Source organism: Plecotus auritus (genome assembly GCF_963455305.1).
Source record: "Plecotus auritus genome assembly, chromosome: 11".
Taxonomy (NCBI): domain Eukaryota; kingdom Metazoa; phylum Chordata; class Mammalia; order Chiroptera; family Vespertilionidae; genus Plecotus; species Plecotus auritus.
Window position 1 is genome coordinate 54,193,874 of NC_137777.1, and position 13,282 is coordinate 54,207,155.

Below are 13,282 nucleotides of genomic sequence, written 5' to 3' on the forward strand. Positions count from 1 at the left end.
CTGAGTAAATACAGCTTAGTTCTTTGTTGCTGTAAAATACAAAGTGTCATAAATCCTTTAGCCCCAAATATTGATTTAAATTTTGCATTCTATTTTACTTGTCTACTCTGCCTATGTTTTGGAAGTTTATCTTATTCTACTCATAATTCTAGTGATCCTGAACAAAGTAGTATTAAATTCACTACCTATTTCCTGTTAAAAGTAAATCTCAGGAAAGGTAAAATCAATTATTTTCTTCACAGAACAATCTTACCTAATAAAAGAGAAACATGCAAATTAACCATCACTCCGCTATGCCCACAGCCAATCAGAGTGAGTATGCAAATAAACCCAACAAAGATGGAGGTTAATTTGCATATGCAGGCGCAGAGCGGTGTGAAGCCTGCTATGAGGGGAAGGGGGGCGGCAGAGGGAGCTACTGGAGTGGTGCTCCAGACAGAAGCGAGGACCTGCCAGCTCTGGGCGGCCGGGGAGTGGGGATGTGCCAGCTGCCAGGCCCCAGGTGGCCAGGGAGTGGGGATGTGCTGGCTCCCGGGCGGCCGAGGAGTGGGGACTTGCCAGCTCCCAATGGGAGCGGGGACGTGCCTGCTCCTGGGTAGCCAGGGAGTGGGGACTTGCCGGCTCCCGGGTGGCTGGGAGTGAAGCCAGGGGCCTTTTCTTGCACGAAAATCGTGCATTGGGCCTCTAGTTACCTTATAAAAAACTCAGAGGATATAAAAAACTCAGGGTATTCTGCCATGTAATCATGTTTCTAGGGTTTAAATTGATTAACAGTTTTCCCCAGGGGCCTGCTTCTCCAGCACTTTCCTTCTTTTACTTATTCTTTTCACTTTCCAGGACTAGAATGACAGAAGTGAGTTTTTCCTACATTCCAGTCGTTTCGGCTCTTAGAGTGACAGCTGGCCTTTGGCATCCCCCTGGCCCCCTGTCCGCTCTGTGGGGGAACCCTGCAGATGATCCTTGTGTTCTTCACCCCCGCCTCTTGGGCTGGCTCGGTGTTTGCTATGTGATGAATGAGAAAAGTGTAAGAATCTCTGAATCTCTCGGGCAGGGCATTGGCCCTGCGTGATGAGTGCAGCCAAGCGGGTGGTTACGAGGCACAGCATGGCTCACTGAGGTCATTGGTCACCACTGCGGGGATGAGACCTGAGGCAGGATGGCTGGTGGTAGCTCCCCACCAAGACTTCCTGCTCATGTCACCACTGAAAGTGCTTGGGGGTCTGGGCACCTGGGGCTTGTGTTCAGTGGACATCATCTTTCCCCTCTGCTCAGCTCCCAGAGCACCAGCCAGCTCCCCACTCCCCCCCACCCCAGGCTCATTGGGAGGCTTCACACAGAGCCTCAGGAGCTTCTTGTCCAGGTGGAGGCAAGCGTCATGTTCTCACCAGTCTGCACGCCCTCTCAGCCTGTTTACCAGGACTGTGTCCTGAGACGGTCACAGTGACAGAGATAAGGAGTCACAGAAGCAGAGACAGGGCTGTTCCTGTAAGACAAAGTTGTCAAGATTGGCTTTAGAAGGCGGTAGAGAGACTGGAAATCTAAAGAGACCATGAAGTGGGGAAGAAGGAAAAATCAGTGCTTGGATAGAAATGGATGCTAAAGACAGCAAGGCGTCCCTAAACCGAACACGTCTGAGCAGTAAGTAGACAAGCTTCATGCAATAAAGTGGCTGGTAAGAGAAGCGATCAAGAGCTACATGGAAAGCCCTAGCCAGGTGGCTCACTTGTTTGGTGCATGGTCTCAGACACCAAAATGTTGTGGGTTCGATCCCCAGTCAGGGAGTGTACAGGAAGCAACAGATCAATGTTTCTCTCTCTTCAACGGTTATTGAAATTGTCAAGAAAGGGGTGACATACATGTAAATAAAATAATTTAAAACAAGAAAGCTTTCTAAAAATCTTAAGCGCCAGGATTTAGGTGAAAATCCTATCTAATAAAAGAGTAATATGCAAATTAACAATCACTCCGCGACACCCACAAGCCACGCCCAACAGCCAATCAGGAGTGAGTATGCAAATTAACCAAAAAAGATGGCTGCGGTCACGGAGTGAGCAGGAGGCTTGGGTTTCCCCGGCAATGGAGGAAGCCAAGCTTTCCGCACACTGGCGGGCCTCCACTCAAGGCTACAAAGTTTCAATTATAGAAGATAAATAAATCCCAACAAAAATGGCGGCAGCCACGGAGCTGGAGAGAGCAGGAGGCTTGAGTTGCCCCTGGTGATGGAGGAAGCCAAGCTACGGCAGCCCTGGCCTGCCTTGGCCTCAGCTCAAGCCTACAAAGTTGCAATTACAGAAGATAAATCCCAGATACCAGGGCCTCCGCTTGGGTTGCCAGGGGGCATGGCTGGCCTGCAAACCACCACAGGCCCCTGGCCCAGGCCAACCCATGCCCCAAGGGAACCCCCACCATGATCTGGGACACCCTTCAGGGCAAACCAGCCGGCCCCCATCCATGCACCAGGCCTCTATCCTATCTAATAAAAGAGTAATATGCAAATTGACCATCTCTCCAACACACAAGATGGCTGCCCCCATGTGGACACAAGATGGCCACCACAAGATGGCCAGCAAGGGAGGGCAATTGGGAGGGACCAGGCCTGCAAGAGATGGCAGTTGGGGCGATCAAGCCTGCAGTGGAGGGCAGTTAGGGGTGACCAGGCTGGCAGAGGAGGGAAGTTGGGGGCAACTGGGCCTGCAGGGAAGGGCAGTTGGGGGGAACCCAGGCCTGCAGGGGAGGGCAGTTAGGGGCTAACAGGTTGGCAGGGGAGCAGTTAGACATCAATCAGGCTGGCAGGGGAGTGGTTAGGGGATGATCAGGCTGGCAGGCAGAAGCGGTTAGGGGCAATCAGGAAGGCAGGCAGGCGAGCAGTTGGGAGCCAGCAGTCCTGGATTGTGAGAGGAATGTCTGACTGCCCTTTTAGGCCCAATCCAAGTAGGATCAGGCCTAAATGGGCAGTCGGACATCCCTCGAGGGGTCCCAGATTGGAGAGGATGCAGGCTGAGCTGAGGGACAACCCACTCCCCGTGCACGAATTTTGTGCACCAAGCCTCTAGTGTCTTTAATAATTGCCTGCATTTAACCTATAATCCCATCTAATAAAGAGGGAATATGCTAATTGACCATCACGCCCTCACAAAGATGGAAGTGCCCACAGCCAATAAGAAGGGAATATGCTAATTGACTGCCACGCCCTCAAATATGGCAACACCCACAGCCACAAGATGGCGGTGCCCAGTCCCCTCAGCCCTGCCGGGGCAGCAGGCGCGCGGCACAGCCGGGCCCACCCCCGGGGGGGTCCGACCACTCTGTGCTCCTGCCTCCAGAGTCCCCCAAGGCCCTCTGTTCCCCAGACACCCAGGGCCAGCCCAAAGTGCAGGCAAGCCTCAGATGGCATCTGCCCAGCCACCCAGGGCCGCCCAAGGCTTAGGTAACCAGGGCCAGCTGAGATTTGTGCTGCCAGCAGTGGCAGCAGAGGTGTGATGGGGGCATCGCTTTCCCTTGATCGCCGGGTCACCTCCGCCCCTGAGGGCTCCGGACTGTGAGAGGGGGCAGGCTGGGCTGAAGGACCCCCCCTCCAGTGCATGAATTTTCATGCACCAGGCCTCTAGTCTATAATAATAAAAGCGTAATATGCAAATCGACCAAAGAGCTGAACAGCAGAACCATCTGTACCACCACGCTATGACATGCACTGGCACCAGGCCAGCCAAAGGCGGGTGCAATGTGATTGATTAGGGGGCCCGCCATCGCCCCACGATCACCCAACAGAGGGAGGCCCAGGCCACGGGCCGGGGGGCGATCAATGGAGGGGGCTCCACTATCTCCCCAAAGAGGGAGGCCCAGGCCACCCCCTGTGGGGCTATTGATTGGGGGGCTCCGCAGAACTGGAGAACTGGCGGGGGGTCGGCGGACGCCGGTGGCGCCAAGCCAAGGTGGGTGTGGGCGGTGGGCAGCGGGGGTCGCGAGGGCCCACACTTGCATGAGTTTGGGGCACCAGGCCTCTAGTTATATGATAAGAAACTTATATGAAAACGAAGTGGCCAGTGCACACCCACCAACCGGCCTCCTTGGTTGTTAGCAAGAGAGCGTGGGGAAGGGCTACCTTTCTGCTGCTGACCTTTTGCAAAGACTATAGAGCTAATTTAGGAAAGAAGCCCCTTCCCTGGATGCAATCCTAGCCTCTGCTATAATGAGAAAAGTAAGGGCCACAATATAGGGGTTTTCTAGTTTGTTTTTTGGTTTACTAATTTTATTTTAATTATTTTTTATATTTGCCTCCTTATATTTCTTTTTTTCCCTTTATGTTCTTCCATCACCATTTATCCTCCCTCTACCCTCTTCCACTTCCCCCTGTGCCCTTCCCTCCCCTTCCCCCCAGTTCTTTCTCTTTTTTCTTTCAATTTTTGCTCAATCCCTCCACCCCAAATGTTTTTAAGTGGATTGTTCAAGATGCCACAACAAAGCAGAGGCTTCCTTCAGAATTAGCTGCCCCGTTAACATGTGAGGAGCCACAACAAGTACCTGTTCCCGGGACACAAGGAGCAGGAAGGCCTCACCTCTGTCCTGGCTCCCGGGTGGTGGTGTCGCTAGTGGCCAGGGTACCACGATGTTTAGATCTTCATGCTGGAAGATTTACTGGAAATAAATTATTCAATTACTATGTAACCAAATGCATTGTAAATTTTACTGCTCCAACCATCACAGACACATGTAGGAACTTCTACAAACAAATTACTGGGGGTGGAGGGAGACAGAAAATAAGTAGATATAGAGAGAGCAAATCAGAATTGAACTAACAATGTTATCCTAATGTATCGTTTCAATGCTACGTCCCATGCCAGGGTTCTCTCATTTTTTTAGCCTCCCCATTAATCCAGCTAGAATTTGAATTAGTCCAGATTAGGGGTTAATATATTATTTATAGCCTTTACACTGGTGCTAAGTTGTGCATTTTCATCCCAACAAGGATAACAATTCAGTCAGGTTTATACAAAAGCAATTTAATTGGATAGCACATCATTATGTTAAAATAAACTTTTTATATTTTTTTCACAGACTTGAGTCAAAGGAGCCTTTCCTATCTGTTGGGTGAGTATATGTCTAAATATTTTAAATCTCATTTTTTTAATCAATTTTTAATTCAGATTACCAAGGTTTACTGAGATGGTGTTTCAGTCATTTAATTCATATTCAGAGTCTTAACACATCTCTGGGTGCATCGTTTTTTCAGCAGCATCGCTACCTCCATTTGATAAAGACTTAAGTAAAAGGCACCCTGGGCTGTCTGTGACTTCAGAAATGCAGCTGATGGGCGTTTGTGCAACCCTCCGTCTCAATGAGCACAGGGTAGACTGGTCATCTATGTTCTCATCATGTAAACATATGCTCAGTCAGGGTCTAAGCTTTCCTCTGAACTGCAGCGTCACTGTTCCCTGTCCACCCACCGTGGCCGTTTTCCTTCAGTCTTCTCTGCTCAGTGATTCTTCCGCCAATTTCTCCAACTCGGTCTCCAAAATCTCTATCTTTTCTCTTTTTTTCTCATTTCACTTTTATTTCTCCACTCCATTCACACTTACTGGCTCTCTGAACACAGAGCTGGTGGTATTGTCCTGAGTCAAGATCCATGGTCCAATGGTAGTATATTGTGAGCAAGAACACAGGGATGATTTTCAGGCATTCCGAACTGATTGTTTTTAACGGATCTGTCCAGCAATCCTTTGACTAATATATTAAAGGATTGTTCATATATTAGTCATTTTAGAACATTTTAATAGATTAGTCAAAGGTGAGAGCACTTCTGCATGCTCAGCGTATGTCCATGCTGTCAAGTCTCAGAAGGAGCTGGAAGAGGTGATGTCTCGCTCTGAGGAGGTTGTGCGGTATTTGATGAAGAAACAATCACATCCAGGGTCCACTGGACTCACGCTCGGTAACCAGAACACTGACGGGGTTAGAGTCTGAGTGATCACATCAATTTTCTTTTATGTCTTCGTTAGTGGCCTTTGAATATTTCTGTCACTCCTTGAGCACCATGGTCCCTCCCCTTCTGCTCCTCATAAAAGCATCTCAGAAAGTCGCTTGAATCATAGTAATCAAAATAATGGTTTGGGAGGTTGGGGAATAGAAATGAGCAGGTGATTTATTGGAGGACTTCATGAAAAATGGAAGGTCGCGTTGATCTGGTCCAAAGAAATCACTAGAGCGTGCTTCCTTCCTTCATTGTCATCAGCTGCTATTGTTAGACATCTGTAAGCCAGAAGCAGCCTTTCATTCGGAATGCATGTGTCCTGCACTCGAGGAAGGGGGTGAAATAGATTTTCTTCACGCCTCACTTAGTGCACTTCCTCAGCAGTGTTCCCTGTCCTCCCACTACTCTGAGATGGAGGTCGTTTTTTATTGCACAGCCTCCATATCTTTGTCCTAAACGTATTCGGAGTTCAGAACTCAGTAGTAGAGCCCTGAGAAAAAATTTCCAAAGAAGAATGATTTATAACTCAGCGAACACTCCAAGTGGGAAAACGACATAGCAGGTGATGATATGACTTAGGTATGACTTAGACATTACTTAAGTATGGCTTAGATATGACTTAAGTATTATTTAGACATGAATTATGTGTGACTTAAATATGACTTAGGTATGAATTAGGTATGACTTAGATGTGACTGAAACAACTTAGATATGACTTAGGTATGATTTAGATATGACTTAGATGTGACTTACACATGACTTAAGTATGATTTAGACATGACTTAAGTATGACTTAGATGTGACTGAAACATAACTTCGATATGACATAGGTGTGACTTAGATATGACTTAGAAGTAAAGTGGGGTGAAACGTACACCCAGTGGTTCTGCTGACTGAACATTTTATGTCATAGTGAAATTTCCCCATTTTAAGGAAATGATTTTAAATGCTATTGTCCAAAAGTATGTATGAATCTCTCCTGACCCTCTTCAGTGAGAGAACAGGGTAATGGTAACCATGAGGACACACACGAGCCTATCAGGCAACAGGTAATCTATTGCAAGAAACATATATTCAAAGATGTGACTTTTATCTCAGTTGCTTGCCAAAGGGAATAAGAGCATGGTGTGTGGTCCATGATATCGTGGACATGTAACTATATAACATAGGACCCTGCACACCTCATGGACATTTGCTTTAATTCTGTGTTGAATAAAATATCATATTAGTGAATAACGCAGTGTTAAATATTGCATACTTCAGCCCACTGCCTGCCATTGTCTTAAAAAGGTGCCACTATGTACATTTAGAAACTGCTTCCACCTCCTTGCCTCTGACCCTCACGGACAAGCTCTATTAGTTTAGGCGGTTATTTCAACCCCAAGCTTCAGGTCTTTATTTGTGAAATGGAAAATAAGTAAGAAAATTTGCATCATGCATTTAGCTCCGTCCTGGCGCATAGGGACTATCAGAACATCAGCTCTCCTTGCAGCCCTAGAGAGTCAGTCAGAGAGTAAGCGCCTTCTGCAGGCCATGCTTTGAGCTACACGTGGAAACCAAAGAAATTTTTATAAAGCAGAGAAAAAAATAAAACTTGTGAATGAAGTAAGCTATCAAACATGAGCACATATATTCCGTTTCATATTTCAATGATGAACATTAATAATTGTCATTTAAATTCCTGAAATGAAAAGAAATGTTGATACATTTTGATGCCCATCTCTTCTTAATGTAAATATGGAAGCAAATTTTCTCCTCAGATAAATGTGCTGCAGAAATTATGAAATAGCATTTTTATATTTTAAAATACTTTTTTATTAATTTCAGAGAGAAAGGGAGCAGGAGAGAGATAGAAATATCGCTGAGAGAGAAACATCCAACAGCTGCCTCCTGCACACGCCCTACTGGAAATCCAGCCCACAACCCGGGCTTGTGACCTGACCAGGAATTGAGCCATGACCTCCTGGTTCATAGGTCAACACTCAACCACCGAGCACACTGGCCAGGCATGAGATAACGTTTTAAATGACACAACATAAACTCAATCAGAACACACCCACGAAAATCTGTCAAAAACAGTTACAACACAAGGAAATATTTGCCTACAGAAAAGCTCAGGAAATTGTGAAAGGAAATTGGTGATCTCAGGCCTTCCATTCTAGGCTGATATAAGAACTTGCACACTCACAAGTCAGTGATGAATAAATAATGTCATTAGGAAAATAAAAAATAGCTCTAGCTGGTTTGGCTTCATGGATAGAGCATCAGCCTGTGGACTGAAGGGTCCCAGGTTTGAATCCAGTCAAAGGCATGTACCTCCGTTTCAGAATCGATCCCTGGCCCCAGTCAGGGCCCGTGCGGGAGGCAACCAATCAATGTGTCTCTCTCACATTGATGTCTCTCTCTCTCTCTCTCTCCATTCCTTCCACTCTCTCTAAAAATAAATGGAAAAAAATATCCTCAGGTGAGGATTAACAAAAAAGAAAGGAAAATAAACAATAAACATTAGCCTAGCACAAAGCCTGAAGGCTCATTCGACAGTCTGGTGCTGTTTCCCAGGGTGGGTCAGTGTATACGGTGGTTTCCATGGCTACCTGGCAATTCTGGTACCGCCAGGCCTCGAAATCCTGTCTGCACCAAGCCTGCATCCTCCCCATCCTCCCCTTCCTGCCCGCAGGCTGGTCATCCTCACAAACATTCATGGTCTTGGGATCGCTTCAGAAAAACCTTTGGAACCTAACTTCCCCCAGCCCCTCCCTGCTGTGAGGCACATGGGGGTGGACACATTGATCTAGACCTGTCCGGGGTCAGCATGGGAGGCCAGGAGCTGGAGAGACCGGAAGGCATGCCTCGGAGTCTGCGAGGGCCCGCGAGCACGCTGCCTGCGCTCACGTGCAGGAAACTCACGCTGGCGTCATCCCAGACCTCAGGTTGGGGTTGCACTAAACTTTAAATATTAAATTATTAAAAATATCATTTAAACACTTAATAAGTGATTTATTAAATATTAATAACAATGTTTCATTTTTCAAATTATTATAAATATATCTCATATAAATGCATTATTTATATGTAATATGTATTACGTGTATAATTTATTATATATAATATAAAATACTTTTCGATAAATAAAGTAATTTTAATTAGACTTAGAAAGTAAAATGCTTTTCCCCTCTCACCTGACAATAAAAAGTCCCAGCTGAACTGCCTTACCCTCCGCGCAGAGCTCAGGCCTGCACGCCAGAGGCCCATTCAGCGGTGCTGTTCTGCTCGTCCTCCAGCGACACACCTTGAAGCAACCCCTGGAACGCGCCCGGCAAGGGCTTCCTTTAAGTGGCATCAGGTAGACGCTGATTTGGGAAGTGAGCTGGGAGAAGAGGGACATCAGGTCTGCACTGAGTGGTCGATCCAGTTAATATTCTAAAATCAAAATCTTGGTTTAAGACCAGTTTTGCCTTGAAAAAGGTTCCCCAGCTTCTTAATGGACAGCACAGAGGAGGGGAGAAGGACGTGCTGTTCTTTGGCCCTTTGAGCGAAGACGTAAAAGTGCGTGCTGGGGCAGCCTGTGAGTTCTCAAGTGAAAGTCACACTTCTCACATACTGAGCGGTTTATACGCACGGCACTAAAGGAAAGCTCCAATGAATTAGCTCTCCTCACCTTGTCCCATGAAGCTGACCTTTTAAAGGGAAGACTTTGCATATGATTGGTTGCATTTTGGAACTGAAACTTTGATTCACACCAGTTGTTCAGTAGCTTGATTGTAAGAATGATTATTTATTGCATGGGTAAACACCTTTTTCAGACTGTTTCACTACGTGGAATAATTTAAATAACGCAGACTGTTTAAAAATTATACGGATACAGCTCAGAATACATTCTTTTCCAGGCTTGACTGAGAGGCATTTAAACACACACTCAGGACACGAAGCCCAGTTATGACCTTGCTCTCACTGAGGCGCTGGCTCCCTGAGCTAGGGGCCCTGGCCAGCCGAGCCGCTCTCCTGCTCGGTCCCCCAAGGCCGTGGGCACCCTCATCTGTGATGGGCGGAAACCCACCGTTTGGGATGCCATGGATGAGCCTAGAGGACATTACAGTAAATGAAACGCCAGACAGAAAGGCCAGGATGCACGGCCTCACGGAGGCGGAGCTGGATGAGCTGAGCTCAGAGCCTGGGAGGGGTGAGGGGCGGGTAGAACAGTGGCGGCCAGTGACGTGGGCGTATGAAACAGTTCTGGAAACTGCCGTTAATGGTGACTTGTTAATAGCACTGTTTTGTATACTTGAAACTTGCTTTTTAAAGAAGTGGATCTTAAATGCTCTCACCCGGAAAGCGGAACTGTGTGAGGTGGTGGATAGGTTAATTAGCTTGGTTGTGGAAGTCATTTCACAATCTGTACATATACGAAAACACCACGTTGTGTGTCTTAGATATATGCGGTTTTCATTTGTCAAAAAAATAGGATCTGTAAAAAAACCCAGGAAGAACAGAAAGGAAATGCCTGATGGAATGTCATTTCTCTAGGGTGTCAGAATCGGGGAGTGAGGGTGCCGTCCGAGAGGCTCCACTGAGCGTGGTGGGAATACATCGCGTCGTTAACCTACTCATTCATGACGGCAGCGCAGCAGCGGGGAGGCCAGGCGTCGCAGGCATGTGGTTTGGGCAGCTCAGCCCTCAGGGAGCCTTCAGTCCGTTCCCCACAGGTCGCTGCGGACTGGGCAGGGAGGGGGAGACAGGCGCATGCCCAGTGAAGTGAGGGGACAGCGAAGATGCTTGCTGTCAGTCACACCTGGGAACAGAGGTCACGGGCAAGGACGGGCGTGCACTGCGTGCACACGAAGATTTGAGATATTTGTCCCCTCAACCAAGAAGCTCGCTCTCTTGCGCTCTTCTCGCCTCGTGCTCTGGGCTCTTGGTTCCTCTTAGCTCTCTGGGGGCTCTGGTTGCAGGGGCGCACTCTTGGGCTCCCTACTTCTCCCACGGGGCCCAGGCCATGGGCCCCACGCACAGTGGGAGGCAACCCTGGACACTGGCTTTGCTTCCCGCTCCACTGAAGCCCCCGCCGCGTCTATGACTGGACTTTGGAAACCAGGACTGTGACTCCACGCAAATAAAACCCGCATCCTCCCAGGCGAGTCTCAGACATTTTCTTTTTTCTTTTTCTTTTTTTCCTGAGATATCATAAGGAACCACCCCCAGCACCCGCTGGGGAAAGAGATGCCCAAGGCCCCTGGTAGACGGATCGGGTGCTGTGGCATGTGCTAAAATCCAGATGCAGTGTCAAAACGAAGGGAAGGGTAACGAGAATCTGTCCCGAAGCTTTCAACACACCATCGGACTTCACCGAGTCACCAACGGCCAGTTCAGTGACTGCCTTCTGATGGTGTGGTTTCAATTCCTCTCGGTCTCCAGGGAAACGGGATACGGGGATGACGACAATTTGCCCCTTCTAAAAATCCATTTCTCGTTTTTTGGACTCAGACAAGTGCCACCACAAAATTAATGGTTCCTTTAGCAACTGTGCTCGTGTTATTTCTCTGAGGCCCCGGGCTGCTTCTCTGGCGAGGGCACGGCGCTTCTGATGCCGCAGTTGTCCTTTATTTCACCAGCCTGCCCTCCGCTGGCGCTGTGGAAGCACCGGAGCTGGGCCCAGGCTTTTACTGGATCGCTGCCCGCCAGTGTGCCCTTCCCGCTGCCAAGCCCATTCAAACCGCACTGGATGGCGGAGACAGCACCGCAGTAAACTGGGTGACCCATCACCGTGTGTCTGCTTTGGCAGAGGCGCCTCAGCAGCAAGAACCGGTGGCTGTTCCCTAATGAACACAGAGGAGTCCTCACAGCCCTGCTCGGTCCTTCCAGCTCTGTCACAGCAGCAGGGGCTGCTCGTGGCCACAACCACTTTCATTCCCCCACCCCCCTCCCACCCCCAAACGTCCTCCTGGGGAGAGGGAATCGTGCTGATTGCAGCGGCAGGGCGGGCAGGGCGGGCAGGGCGGAAGGCGCTCCTGGAGGGAAGCAAAGGGACAGCAGCATTCACAGACTGACTGACGTTCTGCTCAGAAAGGAAGCAGCGGTGCAGGGCTTTGTAGCTGATGATATTTCAAGAGTGTTACCAGCGCTTCCACTGCCCCTCGCGCATTCACGTAACCAAGTGTCCCCCACGCCAAATGCCACGGTCTGCACCGGCTTCACTTGGAGACTTGCTATCACTTGTCACGGGCCACCTTCCCCCAGGTCTGGGTGATCATGAAACATTGAGGTATTTAAAGAGCAACCTATCATTTGATACACAGTCAGGGAGAAAACACTCTTTCGGCATTAAATCCATTTGAACTGATAGCAAGTCTGATGTCATACAGGCTCCGTGTGTATTTAAGGTAAAATGGTGTTAAAATTGTAACTTAAACAATATTGGCCAAATAACCTAACTGCACCCTCTAAACTCTTAGCCATGGGAATTTTTACCTCTCAATTATTTTATTTTTTAAAATATTTTTATGGATTTTGGAGAGGAAGGGAGAGAGAGAAGCCATCATGTGAGAGCGGAACACCGACCGGCTGCCTCCTGCACACCCAGTTGCCGTTGCCTAGGTGGTCTGAGCGCGCCAGCCCGCCCGCCCTGCGCTCCCAGCCTCCAGGGCCAGCTCTGAGCAGCTCTGGCCTCTCTGGAGGTTAATGTGTTCCTCAAAACCACCACGACTTCCCCGAGGAGCCGAGCATTGTTCTCACATGTTCTGCATCGGTCACCGGGTCGGGGGTTCCGATGTGTCTGCGAGTGGCTGTGTCCCCGCTGAAGGCGAGCCAGCACCTGCTCGAGGCTGCAGGTCCAGGGGCTCAGTGTGCTGTCCTTCCTTAGCCCCACGCCCACTGACCACGTGTCAGGTTTTACTCAGAGAGCCGTGCACAGGCGGTGACTGTGGAGCACTGACCCCGGGGGCCTGAGGGCACCTTCACGGGTGGTATCGTCAGTCCAGCCTTCTGGGCTTTTCCGTGGACTGCGTCCCGGTCAGATACCCTCTGGCCCGCTCTCCTTTCCTGTTAAAGTGTGTTGGCTCTTTACCGTAAAAGCCCCAGAGCGCACGGAGCCAGAGCTCCCAGGGCCCGTCTCAGAGTTCCAGACCAGCAGAGAACACGCCACAGCGGCTCGGGGCAGGGGCGACACGTGGTGGCAGACAACATGCCCTCCCTGGCTCCATAGGCAACACAGCTCTGCCCTGATCGCCATTGTCCCCTGGGCCACAACAGACCGCAGGGAGCCCTTTAGAGTGTCCCTCTCATCACAGACGGGGGGCAGGCAGGCTGCGGAGAGGAGGC

General features: G+C 49.1%; 1 protein-coding gene across 9 annotated transcripts in view; it reads left to right on the forward strand.

Annotated features, from left to right (window-relative positions):
* Positions 1-13,282, forward strand: part of RALYL (RALY RNA binding protein like) — a 573,551-nt gene that overhangs the window by 469,713 nt on the left and 90,556 nt on the right. For all 9 annotated transcript variants that reach the window (XM_080647107.1, XM_080647102.1, XM_080647108.1 and 6 more), the window contains one exon: positions 5,056-5,088. In XM_080647107.1, the coding sequence (XP_080503233.1) occupies positions 5,056-5,088 (33 nt within the window). The remainder of the gene's footprint in view (positions 1-5,055; positions 5,089-13,282) is intronic.